A 16503-nucleotide genomic window follows, 5' to 3' on the forward strand; every position below is an offset into this window, starting at 1 on the left:
AATATCACCGGTGAAATTCAGATGAAACAATTTTTCCTGAATTTCTTTTTTACGGTTGTTGTATGATGATGATGGAAGTAATGTGTGAATGAGTGATGATTGAATCAATTTATAAATAGCATCCGCATTTTTTTCAATTGTTGGCCATCAAAAACAACAGAAGTTATGCAGACTACCAGCAGTTATTTTTTCTCTATTCGAAAGTGATGAAATGTTTGGCCTGATTCTTGACGATGATGATCAACAGCTTTGTTCTGCTGTCACCCAACAAACAAAATGAAGAAAAAAACGAATAAAATTCTGTCGCAAAGACAATCCTACATTGTTTCGCATGATGATGATGCGGCGGCAAAGAAGCAAATAAACATCATCATTTCAAAGACCAACCGAATATTCTCTTTACAATATTGTACTGCTCATCAACGATTATTCGGCGATTGCATTCTTCGGGAGCCAGCAAAAAAACAACAAAAAATATTAACGGAGGAAGAAGAAAAAGAAAACGAGAAATAACGGTGCAAGAATGAGTGGCGAGATTGTTATTACCAACAACGTAACGAAAAAAAATCAACTCTTTGATTGTGTGTGCGGTGTGTGTGTGTGCCTTATTACCACCCAATCAATATTCAATAATAAAGTTATCGTTGTCTATCTGCTGTGATCGATAATCATCATCATTGTTATTTAGTTGTGATTTACCGAGAACTTTTCATTCATTCATTCATCGCAGTGTGTATAGTGCCCTCAACATAGTGTTCAAAGTTTCAAAATTTCAATACAAACTGCGATCATATTTTCGATTGTCGGAAATGTTGATCGTTTGCTCAATCTGAAAGATGAATTCCATTTTTTTCGTATGACCATTGAATTAAATCAGTGAAAAAATGTCTCGAGCTGAAATAGAAATGGCTCCGACCTTTACGGTCAAACCAAAAATTCGTGAAGAGGATGATGGTAATCGTTTGGTATTTGAATGTGAATTGAATGCCATACCACAACCAGAAATCGAATGGTATAAAGATAATGTTTTCATTCGTAATGGACATGAATTTCGCATTACATATGGCATTTATCCCACAACCAAACCACATCATTATATCGCTACATTGGAAATGAATGATGTTTATGAAACCGATGCTGGAATGTATCGAATTCATGCGAAAAATCTGATGGGCGAAGTATCCGCTTCTATCAAGCTCAATTTTGATCGTAAGTATGATGACCAACCAACCCAAACATGCAATAATTCATGAATGCCGTCATCATCTGCATAGACGACATTCCTTCAGACAGAATAAGCTAAGAATAGTAACATCAACTTTACAAAAACAGAATTCAATCCTTTCCCTTATTGTTGTTGTTGTTGTTCGGCATTTCAACATGTGCGATTCACTACATTCATTCCAAATACCAAATCTATTTTGAGAAAGGATTTCATCAAATTATTTCACTTAGTTATCACAACAGTAGACAGCATTATAAACTTGATCCAAAATTATTAATTAGTTACATCAGATGCTATTGACAGACAAAAATTGATTGATTGATTAATTATATACAAAAACAAACAAACAAAACAAAACAGTAGCAGTGATTGATAGATTAGATCACCAGCATTACTCCAATCACCCAAATGATTAATTAATCAATTTTTTCATTTTTCATACAGCTGCCGATCAACCTAAATCAAGGTAAGTGATATGGATCATTTTTGTTTAACAAACGATAACAGTGGTACCATCTGTTGTTCGTATCAAATCCTAAACAAGAAATTTTGTGAATTTTGATTGATCATCACCAGACGGCGTTAGTTGAAATTATTCTGTTCTGATGATGAGGATGATGGAATGTATGTCATTGCCTAATCATCATCATTATTACACACACATCCTGTTGTTGTTGATCAACAACAATAATAAAAAATAAGATTGCGAGGGCCAGAATTGGCTAAAAATAACGTGATCGAATTTAACGATAACTAACTCAATTCGAATCGAAGCAATGAAAATAATACGGGATAAAATTTGTGTCATCAAAATGAAAAAAAAATTTTATTTTTTCGAAAACAAAATTTGAAGAAATAAAAACCGAAATCGATCAGTTTAAAGTTAATCCTGAAAATAATCGACAGAATCAGGTTAAAATAGCCAGGCAATCAGGAATTTTCCACTGCTTTTTTCCATCATCAGATTTATGGTTTTTTGTTTGTTTGTTTGTGATTTGTTCTCGACATAACTTGATTATGATGCCGACTTAATGAAATAACAAAACGATGATGATTACCATAAATATATTAACAAAATTCTTGGCTCGAATCAAAAGAGTTGTTGTTGCGGTGTGGAATCTGACAACAACAATGAACCTGTAGTGCATAACGAGTTTTTGACTTGATTTAGAAAATTTTTTTCCGAATTTCAAATAAGTTACGGTTTTTTTCGATTTTTGAAGGACAACACAGGCCGAATCAAACGGGTGAAGGTGAATTTCTCTTTCTCACATTCATGGTAATCATTCTTTTTGGTTGTGATGATCTCGTTTTTAGCCAAAATTCCTTATTTTTTTTCTTTTAAAATTCGTTATTCGTTATGGAAGCTCGTTAGCATCCATTTTGACTTGCCGTCATCATCACAAAGTTATTATTAATTCATAACTAAGGGGGAAAATTATCCTCGTTATTATCAAGGAGAATTATGCTCGCCAGCCAAAATTTTTTCAGGCCTGTGTGAGAACTGAAAATCCACCTAATATATTCTACAAAACGAGCCGTTTTGAAGAAAGAAAATTCCGGGCGTCACAAAAACATCAATCAATGTTATTGTTGCGTGTGTGTGGTTGGTTGACAGTTATTCAAATCGCAAGTTTTGATTTGAATATTGTCCGTTCATTTTGAAGAAAAAATTGTTTGCCAATAAAAGCAAAGATAAGATAAAAATGCATAAGACTATGACGCCATTCATTCATTCCGCATTAGAATCGTCCATTCCTTGATAATGATGATGAAAAAATGTTGCTATTTTCGAATCGATTTCACATTCTTAAACCAACGAAATAGAGATTTTCTATTTCGGGATTGTGCCCGAAATTGTCTAAAAAATGCTGCAATTCTTTACAGTAGCGGCTGATTTTGACCGCCCAATTTACTCTACAAATCTTGATGATGCACTAACAACCTTAACAGTCGACAAATTCAGCATAGAGAAATGAAGAGAGGCGTCGAATGGAATTTCAACTTGATTGAATGAATGTTTGTTTAGGTGAGATTGTCGTTTGTTGCTGCCAATATATATTTAATTCTTCGCCCAAAAAACAAAACCAAGGGCGATAATAATAACTAGAGGGGAAGTGGTGTTTGAAAGATGATGTTTACCTTTTGCGATCAAAGAATCCGAATTTGGAATCAATTTAGTCATGACAGTGGTAGTGGGATCATCTCCGCATACAGACTTGCTGACGCAAACGGAAAGAATTTGTGGTTGGTGGTTCTAGCAGCTATCCAGCTCAGCGGTAAAGCAAATTCTTACCTAACGTAAAAGTATGTTTGGGGAAAGATAGACAAAAAAACTATGCCAATGATGGTTTGTTAAGGAAAAAAAGAATGCCAACTTATTTACTTGATGTGAATAAGTGCCCTCTTCTTTCGTTTCACCTTAATTCTATTCATTTGCATCATTTAATCGTTGCGTTTGTTCGGTGTTTCTCTGTGTGTGTGCTTTAGTGTCCATTAAAATAATCTCTACCCTCTCAATCATTAATTAATGATCAAAACATCATTTGAACCAATTATCATTCTTAATAAATTTTTCATCAAAATTCTTTCATCATTATCATTTCATAGTGTGTGTGTGTTTGTGTGTGTCTAAATGTGCCTTTCTTTTCTTCGTCGTCAACAACGACAACCCATACATTCATCCATCGATTTAAAAACCCATTTTCATTAATCCATTAAACATTTTTTCAACAGTGTAATCAAAAAATTGATCAAATTCATTCAAAAATATTGATAAAAATCGTAAGTTGTTTGATGCAAATAACAATTCAGGCAATCAATGGTTGTATGGAGAGAGAGTAAATATTTTTTTAAAAAATTTTAGCCATAGCCAAAATATGTTATGTTTACATTCAAAAAAAAAAATTGTTTGTTTGTTTGGAAATTAGATTCTATGTTTATTTTAAACCAAGTTAAAGCAAAGAATCTCAAAAGGCAAAAGAAAAGTTTTTTTTCTAATTTCGTCTTTCGCTGTGTTTATCAAAACAAATAGAAAAAGTGGAACCCATGCTGCCATCTGGCGGTGCTCAATCCTAAAGCGTCCATTTTTTGCAATTTCCGATTAATTGATTTGTTTTTGTTTATTTAGTGAAATTGACGGTATTTCTCCAACATTCAAAACAAAACCTTGGATAGCCGAATTGGATAAAGAATTTCGTCGTATACATTTTGAATGTGTTTTATTATCCGAACCAAGACCATCAGTAACCTGGTATTATAACGGCGAACTAATCAAACCAAACGGACGCCATAAAACTGAATTAGAATCCATACAAAAACATTTATATCGTTCATTGCTTATCATCGAAGAAGTTGTTGTGGAAGATGCTGGCAAATATAAAGTAATAGCCAAAAACGATCTAGGCGAAAGTAACGCGACGATAAGCTTGAATTTCGACGGTAAGTTTCTCTAGCGAATATTAATCATTTGGCTTTATTTTTCTCATTCACTTCCGCCACAGACGATTTTAAACCCGAACAAGGTGCTAAACCAACTTTAACCGAAAAACCGTTGCTCAAAAAAGTCGGTAGTGGACAAGTTCAATTTGAAATCAGATTGGTTGCCGATCCACAGCCACAAATCGAGTGGTATCATAAAGATAAATTAATCATCAAATCTGGTCAACTTGAAACGAAGAAATATCGTTGTCAGATACTAACTGATCGTCATAATCATCTGGTATCGTTAATATTTTTAAAACCGCAATCATCGGATGCGGGACAATATCGTTTTGTAGCTCGAAATCGTTTTGGTCAGGTCGAAACTAACGTTGATTTACCGTTTGGATTGGACGGACAACCAATTGTTTCGATGGCGGTAGCACCGCGTTTTCCTAAAAAGCCTACAATTAGGCAAAAAGGTAACATTCTTATATTGGAATGTGTACTGGAAGCCAATCCATATCCAGAAATTACCTGGTATCATGGTACCAAAGTTATCAGCGATGATAGCCGACATAAAACAACACGCACCGAAACTGGTGAAAATATGTATGCCCTTGGCCTGGAAATAATCAATCCAACGTTGGAAGATGGTGGAACTTATCGTTGTAATGCAGTGAATGATAAAGGTGAATCGAATGCAAATATTGCGCTGAATTTTCAAACCGGTGATGAAGATGAAAATAAAGATGCGCCAACATTCGTTGGTAAACCACGTATCATACCAAAAGATTCATCCATAACGATGGAATGTCGTGTTAAATCCAAAACTAAAATCACAGCCGAATGGCTGAAAGGTACGACTGCAGTTGCAGCTTCCACTCGTCATGTAATGACCGTCAACAAAGAAAAACCAGATGAATATCTATGCGTTTTGGACATTAAAAATCCTGCCGGCACTGATGGTGGCACATATAAATGTGTAGTTAAAAATGAGGCAGGTGAAATTACTGCCAATCTAGCATTGAACATTGAAGGTGCACCTGAAGATGATTCGATTTATCCGAAATTTGTTGATAAACCCAGGATAATTTCGGAAAAAGATGGTTCACTGATCATAATGGAATGTCGTGTGAAAGCTCGACCAAAACCTGATATCACTTGGTTTCAGGATGGCCAACAAGTACGAGAAAGTTCTCGTATTAAACAAACAATGGTGAAAGAAAAGAAGAAGACACCTATTTGATTCGCATGGAAATCAATGATGCCGATATGGAAGATTCCGGTATGTATAAATGTACGGTGAAAAATTCTGCTGGACAAAGTGTTGCAAATCTGTCGTTATCGATTGAAATCGTCCCGGTTATAAGTCAACGACCACGTATTATACGTCGTGAACAGCAGCAAAAAATTGTTATCGAATGTGCAGTGAAATCAGCACAAAAACCACAAATAACATGGATTCGGGAATCATTGGTAGTGCGAGAAGATTCTCGACATCAAATTGTGGTTCGCGAACAACGTAAGGGTGAATACGTTATTGCGCTGGAAATTGATGAACCATCCGAAAAAGATAATGGTGCATATCGAATGAAAGCTAAAAATGAAAAAGGTGAAGTAACCAGTGAAGATGTTATCGTCCGAGTTGATGATCAGAAAAAGAAAAAAGAAGAGGAAGAAGAAGAAGAAAAGGAAAAACGAGCTTCAAAGAAGGCAAAAAAACAAATCACTGAACCACGTCTAATTCGTGGTCTTCGATCTGAGGTAGGTTTCTGGTGACTAACTCGATTTGATTGATTTTCTCATTGATTTTTCGAACACAGAAAGTACAAGCCAGGTGAAACATTGGAATTGTCATGTGAATATGAATCGGAAGAAGATGTGCAAGTGATTTGGTATCGAAATAATCGTCAAATTCAAGAAAATCATCGAATTCGTATTGTTCATGAACGACGCTTAATACGAATTATTATCAAACGAATTGAAGTAGAAGATGATGGTGAATATCGTGTTGAAATCAAAAATTCAGCCGGCAAAACTGAATCCAGCGGACGTGTGACCGTTGTTCAAGATCAACCTATGGATGAAGATGAAGAAGAAGATAAAGAAAATCGATTAGGTAAGAAAAAGATGAAAAAAGAAGAAGAAAAAATCGAAGACGTCGAAATGAAAGATGTTAGCCAAGATAAACCGGTTGAAGATAAACCTGTGGAAAAGCGTAAAGAATCGATTAAACGTAGAGATTCGGAAAGTAAATCGGCAGATGAACCGAAAACGAAAAAAATGATGGCCGAAGAATCGAAAGAAAAGCCCGTCGAACCGCAAGAAGAAAAACCAAAGAAATTGTCAATTAAAAAACCTGCTGCTGCTGAGAAACAAGCCGAACCAGAAAAAGCTATAGTCGAAGAGCCGAAAGTGGAAGCTAAAAAAGCCGAACCTGTGTCAGTTGAGCCACCGAAACCAGCCGAAGAGCCAGAAAAACCTAAAAAGAAACTTTCGGTTAAAAAACCTGCAGCAGCAGAACAATCGAAAACTGCTGAAACACCAGCTGAAGAACCAAAAAGACGATTATCGGTGAAAAAACCTGCTTCAGCCGCTTCTGAGACCGCTACAACGCCGGAAACGTCAGCTGAACCGCAAGCCGAACCGGTTAAACGTCGTTTATCAATAAAAAAACGTTCATCAATATCATCGACACCAACAGCAGCCGATTCTGGTGCTTCTAGTCCGGCAACAACGGCACCATCATCGCCGACAAGCAAAACCGCACCTCCATCATCGCTTTCAGCTCCAAGTGAAGAAGCAAAACCTGCCGCAAAACGGCCATCGATTAAAAAACCCCCTACACAAGCATCAATACCTGAGCATAAACCGATCGACGATAAAGTCGAAGAGGTAAAACGCAAAGATTCGGTGAAAACTGCAGAATCTACAGCTGCAGCCGCAAAACCACCAGCTGAAACAACAACGGAATCCACAAAGAAAAAATTGTCAATCAAGAAGAAGACGCCGAATGGAGAATTGCCTGCTGCACCTGCCGCAGCTGATAAACCGCCGGCCGAGACACCGAAAGCGGCATCGAAAATGCAGAAAGTACCATCAATCGAAATACAAACTGCAGAAGAAGAGCGACCAAGTCCGGTTAAAAAGAGTTCGGTGCGAGAGGCGGCCCGAAAATCATCATTGGACAGTAAGCCGAAAGTAGTACTAGACGATAGTGGTAGTGATAATATTAGTCGTAGAGATAGCGTCGAGAGACGAGATAGCGTTACCGAAGTGGGAACACCACGTTCATCACGTCGTCCTTCTATTGTTATAGTTGCTGATGAAAAAGGTTTGGCTGTCGATGAAACAGGGCAGATGAAAAAATTGCGACCAGGTGAAATGTTGGAAGTTCGTCGCGGATCACGCCGTGGTTCGAATGTACAGGATTTACGTCGTGGATCATCCATTGAAATCGATCGTGCTGATAAACCATCAACACCATTACGTCCGATGGGTGATGAAGGACCACCAGTTGTTACGGATTTTGTCGAGAACGTAACCGCTATTGATGGTAAAACTGCATATGTTCAGGCTACAGTTGAAGGAAAACCGATACCGAAATTTAAATTTTTCAAAGATAATGTTGAAATATTTGAAGGTGGACGTTATAAAGTGGTTACGGATGGCGAAACAAATACGATTTATTTTTGCATTCGAAAAGCTAAACAAGCTGACGAAGGACGGTATAAAATTGTTGCCTATAATGAACACGGTGAAGATAGCTGTACGATAAAATTGTTTGTTTCGGGTAAGTAACCAATCGTTTACCAATTGTGACTTATCATTTGTGATTTTTTCCATTAGATGAAAGTGGAATGGATTTTCGTGCTATGCTTAAAAGTAAACAATATGCAAAATGGGCAGTGGATAAAGGAGATCCAGATTGGGGTGCACTGAAAGCAACCGAAGACGAGCGACGGGCATCACTTCGAGATACGAAAAAAGTTGATGAATTTATCGAAAAACTTCAAGATCAACGGGTAAAAGAAGGTCGTGATAAACTTGTACGATTTCAATGTGTATTCAGTAAGAATGGTATCAAGGCAAAATGGTTTAAAGGACGACAAGAATTGTTTGCTGGTCGTAAATATAAAATGACCAGTCAAGGTGATTTGCACGTTCTCGAAATTATTGATCCACGTGTAGATGATATGGGACAATATAAATGTCAATGTTTAGAGAAAACAACCACAGCTGCATTAGAAGTTGATTATCCTGATCCGGTATTCAAATTTACCCGACCTTTGGCGAAAAAATATGAACAATATTCGGGTAAAGAAATTCAAATGGAATGTACCACAAGTCACTCAAAAGCCCAAGTTGAATGGTATAAAGGATCACAAAAACTTGATCGTAATCATGAACATTACCTTATTGAACGTGATATGTATGGAAAACATTGGATCAAAATTAAACATTGTCGTGAAGAAGATACCGCAGACTTTACATGTAAAATTGTTAATACCGAAGAAACAACTACCACCAAATTGGTTGTTACGGAAAAACTATATATTTTTGTTAAGCCATTGCTAAGTCAAAAATGTGTTGAAAATGAAACCATCGTTTTGGAATGCGAAGTGGATGATCGGGATGCTGAAGTTGAATGGTTCAAAAATGGCCAAAAAGTAACTCCCGTGGCAAAGAAACTGGATATCGTTGCTGAAAATCGTAAACGTAAACTGGTGATTAAAAAAGGCAAAGTTATCGATGAAGCCCAATATACATGCAAAACTAATGGTGATACAACCGAATGTGAAATTCTTGTTGAACCTGCCAATAAATTTCGCAAAAAACTTCAAGATAAAACTGTTATTGAGCGTGAAGAGCTCGTGCTGGAATTGGAAATGTTGGAAAAACGTGCCCCATTAGTTTGGTATAAAAATGGTCAGGAAATGCCACATAATGATCCAAGATTTCAAATGAAATTTGATGAAATCACCGGCAAACAACAGCTAATCATTAAAAATACCGTAATGGAAGATGAAGGTGAATATATGGCCAAAGCAAAAGATTGTAAAACATCATGCAAGGTGACAGTGTTGGAAGGTGAAAAGAAACCCGAAATGTCACCCGATAAAACTGACTTTCAAGGTGATGTTGGACGTCCACTGACTATTGAAATTCCATATAAAGGTTTGGTTGAAAATGTGTGAAATTATGAAATTACAATATTTAAATAATATTTTCTATTTCAAATAGTTGCTGGAACTAAACAATCGGACGTTGTAGCTAAATTAACTCGAAATGGTTTGCCTGTATCGGCAAAAGATGTGGAAATAGTGGTGAAAGAAGATAAAATTGTCATTACGTTTAAAAAACCATCACGTGATGATTCGGGCAAATATGATTTCACCTTGTCGAATTCGCAAGGTGAATCCAAAGTACCGTTGAATTGTAATTTTGTCGATGTTCCCGGACCGCCGGAAGGCCCATTAGAAGTAAAAGATCTGTTTCGTGATCGTTGTAAACTAAGTTGGAAACCCCCTAAAAGAATTGGGTGGATTGCCATTGCTGCATTATGTTGTCGAACGTCAAGATATTGGTGTGCGTGGTGGTTGGACCGAAGTCGGAACAACTGAAGATTTGAAAATCGATGTCACCGATTTGGCACATAAAAAAGAATATAAATTTCGTGTACGTGCTGTGAACAAGAAAGGTGCATCCGAACCGTTGAATTCATTGAAAAATATCATAGCCAAAGATCCATATGATGAACCATCCAAAGTACAGGATTGTGAACTAGTTGATTGGGATAAAGAACATGTCGATTTAAAATGGAAACCGCCCGAAAAAGATGGTGGTTCACCAATTGAAAAATATATTATCGAAATGAAAGATAAATTTCAATCGGAATGGGTTCAAGCAACAGAAGTTCCCGGTGATAAACTGAAAGGAAAAATTTGCGTACCGACAATCAAAGAAGGAAATCAATATCAATTTCGTGTACGTGCTGTCAACCTGGCTGGTCCGGGTGAACCAAGCGATCCGACTAAACCGGTTATAATCAAAGATCGATTTGTTAAGCCATTCATTGTTGGCGATGGACTTAAGAATATTGTCGTGAAAAAAGGTGCCAACATTAAATATGATATTCAATTCAAAGGTGAACCACCACCGGAAGTTGTTTGGGATGTTAACGATATTGAATTGAAGCAATCTTCGCGTGTTTCCATTGAAAATACTGAGAAAACAACATTGTTGATCATTAAACAAGCAGTACGTGGTGATTCGGGTAAATTTCGTCTAACATTAACCAATTCTTCTGGTCAATGTCAATCAGTGGCTGATGTTGTTGTATTGGATAAACCATCAATGCCACAAGGACCATTGATTGTCGAAGATATACATGCCGAACATTGTAAACTGAAATGGAAAGAACCAAAAGATAATGGTGGTACTGATTTGAAAGGTTATCTGATTGAAAAACAAGACGTTGATAGTGGTCGTTGGATACCGATTGCTGAAGTCGGCCCTAATGTTAAGGATTATAAATGTGAAGGTCTGACGAAAGGGAAAAAATATAAATTCCGTGTCAAAGCAGTGAATAAGGAAGGAGAATCTGATCCGCTGGAAACATTGGCACCAATTTTGGCTAAAAATCCTTATGATGAGCCTGGTCCACCAGGTAAACCCGAAATTGTCGATTATGATAATACAAAAGTAGATTTGAAATGGACACCACCACAAAATGACGGTGGACGACCGGTAGAAAAATACATTGTCGAAATGAAAGAGAAAAATGCACAAGATTGGCGCCAAGTTGTTGTAACTGAAGGACCAACGCCTGAAGCAACTGTACACAGATTAAAACAGAACAGTGTTGTACAATTTCGTGTACGTGCCATCAATTTGGCTGGTAATGGTGAACCAAGTGAACCGACTGAACCTCACCTGGTTAAACATCGTAATCTAAAACCACAAATTGATCGAACCAATTTGAAAAATTTAACCGTAAAAGCTGGACGTTCACATAAATTCGAAGTGGATGTTATTGGTGAGCCAGCACCGGAAATTCGATGGACATTCAAAGATGAACGTCTGAATGATTCGGAAAATGTTAAAATCGATACGAAAGAATATCATACGGATTTGCAATTGATAAAAATGCAACGAAAACAAACGGGCCGCTATACGATTACGGCTACAAATCGCAATGGTACAGATTCGGTTACGGTCGAAGTTAATGTACTGTCGGCACCAGGTAAACCTGAAGGTCCACTGGAAGTAGAAGATGTCCATAAAGAAGGTTGTAAATTGAAATGGAAAAAACCTAAAGATGATGGTGGTGTACCGATTGATCATTATCAAGTGGAAAAAATGGATAAAGAAACTGGCCGCTGGACCCGAGTCGGAAAAACATCCGCTTCAAAACCCGAGATTGAGGTAACCGGTCTAACACCGGGTCATGAATATCAATTTCGTGTTGTAGCCGTAAATGATGAAGGCGAAAGTGAACCATTGATTACTGATCGTGGAACAGTAGCAAGAAATCCTTACGATGAGCCAGGTAAACCTGGAACACCTGAAATTGTTGACTATGATAACACTAGTGTTGATTTAAAGTGGGAACCACCAAAAAAAGATGGTGGCTCCCCCATATTGAAATATATTATCGAAAAAAAAGAAAAAACTGCCTTACAATGGGAAAAAGCTGCTGAAGTTCCTGGTACACAACTGGAAGGTAAAGTTGCCGATCTAATCGAAAGACAAGAAATGCAATTCCGTGTGGTTGCTGTTAATAAAGCTGGTCCAGGCGAACCTAGTGATGCTACCAAAATGCATACGGTTAAATTTCGTCGCCTTAAACCCTACATTGATCGTACCAATTTGGAGGAAGTCCTAACGATTAAACGTGGTAAACAATTGAAATTAGATGTTAATGTACGTGGTGAACCACCACCGAAAATCACATGGAAACTGGCCGAAAAAGTGATTGCTAATGATCAACATTATGATATTGTCAATGTTGATTATAATACCAAATTTACCATTAATGATTGTCAACGATTGCATACCGGGACTTATATGATCATTGCCGAAAATGAAGTTGGCCGAGATCAGGCACAGGTAGAAATCTGTGTGTTAGCAGCACCGTCAAGACCAAAAGGACCGTTGAAGGTGGAAAATGTAACTGCAAAAAGTGCCGATGTAAAATGGCAAAAACCTGAAGATGATGGTGGTAAACCAATCAAAGGTTATTTGATTGAAAAATTAGATCCTAACACTGGCCAATGGGTACCGGCCGGAAAAGCGGATAAAGATGCCACCGATTTTACAGTTACCGGATTGCAAAAAGGAAAACAATATAAATTCCGAGTGAAAGCATTGAACGATGAAGGTGAATCTGAACCGTTGGTCTGTACCGAACCTATCATTGCTAAAGATCCATATGAGCTGGCCGATGCACCTGGTCAACCTAAAATCGAAGATTGGGATGAAAAACGTGTCGATTTGAAATGGACGCCACCTAAAAACGATGGTGGTGCACCAATCACTGGTTATGTTGTTGAAATGAAAGATAAAAATAGTACACAATGGATTCCAGTACTGGAAACTAATTCACCAGCACCACAAGCAACAGTAGAAGGATTGACCAAAGGTAAACAGGTTCAATTCCGTATAAAAGCTAAAAATAAAGCTGGCGAGTCAGAACCATCACAACCATCCTCGATGCATACAGTCAAAGAGCGACATCTAGCACCGAAAATTAACCGTGATACACTAAAACCGATAACGATTCGATCTGGTGGTATGGCCAAATTGGATGTTGAAATTAGTGGCGAACCACCACCGGCAATAACATGGACATTTGATGGAAAGAAATTATTCGATGATATTAATACCAAAATTGATAATCCGGATTATGAATCACATCTACAGATTCGTAATATGACCCGGGCACAAAGTGGTAAATATAAAATTATGGCCGAAAATGAATCCGGAAAAGATGAAGCAGAAGTGGAAATTAAGGTTCTGGATCGCCCATCAAAACCAGAAGGCCCATTGGATGTTAGTGATGTTCATGCTGAAGGATGTAAACTGCAATGGCGCCCACCTAAAGATGATGGTGGTGTTCCCATTGAAACATATGTTGTTGAAAAGAAAGATAGCCAAACTGGACGTTGGGTTCCTTGTGCTAAAGTTGGCCCAGATGAAACTGAATGCAAAGTTACCGGTTTAGACATGGGTAAAAAATACGAATTTCGTGTCAAAGCAGTCAATCCGGAAGGTGATTCGGATTATTTGGATACTGATCGTTCAACATTGGCAAAAAATCCATATGAAGAACCTGGGCAGCCAGGTATGCCATCGATTGAAGATTGGGATAAAAATTGGGCGGATTTAAAATGGGAGCCACCAATTCGTGATGGTGGTGCACCAATTACCGGTTATATCATCGAAAAGAAAGATAAATATAGTCCAGATTGGACACAAGCTGCCATTATTGATGGAAATATTTGTCAAGGCAAAGTGAAAGGACTGCATGAAGGTGACCGCTATGAATTTCGTGTTCGTGCTGTTAATAAAGCTGGCCCGGGCATTCCATCCGAGTCAGTTGGCCCACATTTGGCCAAAACACGTTGGTTAAAACCACAAATTGATCGAACAAATATGAAAACTGTAACGGTTAAAGTCGGTCAGATGGTGATGTTGGATGTAAATGTGATCGGTGAACCAGCACCAAAAACTGTCTGGAAATTAAATGATAAAGAATTGACCACCGACGAAATCTACAATATCGATAATATCGATTATAATACCAAATTCACCATAAATCGTGCTACGCGAAAAATACGTGGAGTCTACACATTGACTGCTACGAATGAAGTTGGTGAAGATCAAGCCGAAGTAGAGATTAAAGTTTTAGGAAAACCATCCAAACCTCAAGGACCATTAGAAGTGTCGGATGTGCATAAAGAAGGATGCCAATTGAAATGGCGTCCACCCGAAGATGATGGTGGATGTCCAATCGAATGTTATGAAGTTGAAAAAATGGATGAAGAAACTGGTAGATGGGTTCCATGTGGTAAAACAACTGGCGGACCTAATGATACCAAATTGCAGGTGAATAATCTGGTTCCGGGTAAAAAATATAAATTCCGTGTTCGTGCCTGTAACAAAGAAGGCGATTCCGAAGAATTGGAAACTGATCAGGCAACATTGGCCAAGAATCCATTCGATGAACCGGATAAACCGGGAAGGCCAGAACCAGTTGATTGGGATTCTGATCATGTTGATTTGAAATGGACGCCACCTGCCAATGATGGTGGGGCACCGATTGAAAAATATTCAGTGGAAAAACGTAAAAAAGGAACACATAAATGGCTGAAAGCTAAAGAAACTAAAGGACCAGAACCGTCAGTTACGGTAGATGGATTGGAAGAAGGTGAAGAATATGAATTCCGAGTTATCGCACACAATAAAGCCGGTCCAAGTGAACCAAGTGATCCATCACGAACAGTTATAGCTAAACCACGAAAACTAGCACCAATTATCGATCGAACTAACTTGAAAAACATCAAAATTCGAGCCGGACAACCAGTAAAATTTGATGTGGATGTTAAAGGTGAACCCGAACCAACAATAGAATGGTCATTTAAAGATGATAAGATTAAATCCGATGATCATTACAAAATCGATAATGAACCATATCATACATTGTTTTTGTTGGTCAATTCGAAACGCTCCGATACGGGCGTCTATCGAATTCTCGCCAAAAATGAACATGGCACGGATGAAGCTGAAGTTGAAATCCAGGTCACATCAAAACCATCCAAACCAAAAGGACCGTTAGATGTCTCTGATGTTCATGCTGAAGGATGTAAATTAAAATGGTCACCACCGGAAGATGATGGTGGTGAACCAATACTTAATTATCAGATTGAAAAACAAGATGCTGAAACTGGTCGTTGGGTACCAGTATGTACTTCACGCGAACCTGAGGCAGAAATTACCGGTTTGATTCCTGGTCATGAATATAAATTCCGTGTAAAAGCAGTGAATGCAGAAGGCGATTCTGAACCATTAGAAACGGATCATTCAATTTTAGCCAAAAATCCCTTCACTGAACCGGATAAACCGGGTAAACCACAAATAGCCGATTGGGATCGTCATCATGTTGATTTGAAATGGGCGGCACCAGAAAATGATGGTGGCGCTCCTATTACCGGTTATATTATTGAAAAGAAGGAAAAAACGGGTAAAACTTGGAGCAAAGCTTTGGTAGTTGATGGTCCAATAACTGAAGCTCGTGTACCCGATCTGATCGAAGGTTTGGATTATCAATTCCGAGTCAAAGCAGTGAATAAAGCCGGTCCAAGTAATCCGAGTGATTCGAGTGAAGTTGTCACCACTAAACCACGACATTTATTACCGAAAATCGAAAAGATTCGTGACATAACCGTACGGGCAGGCCAGCCAATTAAACTAGATGCCAAAGTGATTGGTGAGCCACCGCCGAAAACCGTATGGTATCGTGGCACCGACGATGATAAACCGCTATCGTCTGGCAAAGATCTTAAAATTGAAAACGAACCATATCGAACCCGATTAATGGTACCGAATGCAAAACGTTCGGATAATGGTGTGTATCGATTGGTAGCATCAAATCCTTCGGGTTCGGATGAAGCCGAAATTAAGGTAACAGTGCTGGATAAACCTGGTGAACCGGAAGGTCCGCTAGAAGTTGCCGATGTTCATGCTGAAGGATGTAAATTGAAATGGAAACCACCGAAAGATGATGGTGGTCTTCCCATTGAAACTTATGTGGTTGAAAAACAAGACCAGGCAACAGGAAAATGGGTACCCAG

At 38.1% G+C, this 16503-nt stretch overlaps 2 protein-coding genes across 2 annotated transcripts in view; both read left to right on the forward strand.

Annotated features, from left to right (window-relative positions):
* Window positions 1-6611, forward strand: LOC142646007 (protein Obscurin-like). Its single transcript, XM_075823813.1, is given in 6 exon segments — window positions 1-1209; window positions 1670-1691; window positions 4356-4666; window positions 4729-5864; window positions 5867-6412; window positions 6472-6611. Coding segments are annotated over 6 exon segments (2358 nt in total). The 5' UTR covers window positions 1-884; the 3' UTR covers window positions 6490-6611.
* LOC113794828 (twitchin-like) overlaps window positions 6500-16503 on the forward strand; it is a 25111-nt gene continuing 15107 nt past the window's right edge. Inside the window, 4 exon segments of the mRNA XM_075823812.1 lie at window positions 6500-8441; window positions 8498-9826; window positions 9893-10179; window positions 10181-16503. Of these exon segments, the coding sequence (XP_075679927.1) occupies window positions 6728-8441; window positions 8498-9826; window positions 9893-10179; window positions 10181-16503 (9653 nt within the window). The 5' untranslated portion in view covers window positions 6500-6727.

Source organism: Dermatophagoides pteronyssinus, unplaced genomic scaffold, assembly GCF_027571235.1.
Source record: "Dermatophagoides pteronyssinus isolate colony J.1.1.1.1 unplaced genomic scaffold, Derpt_VIB-CSIC_2022.12 sq0037, whole genome shotgun sequence".
Lineage (NCBI taxonomy): Eukaryota > Metazoa > Arthropoda > Arachnida > Sarcoptiformes > Pyroglyphidae > Dermatophagoides > Dermatophagoides pteronyssinus.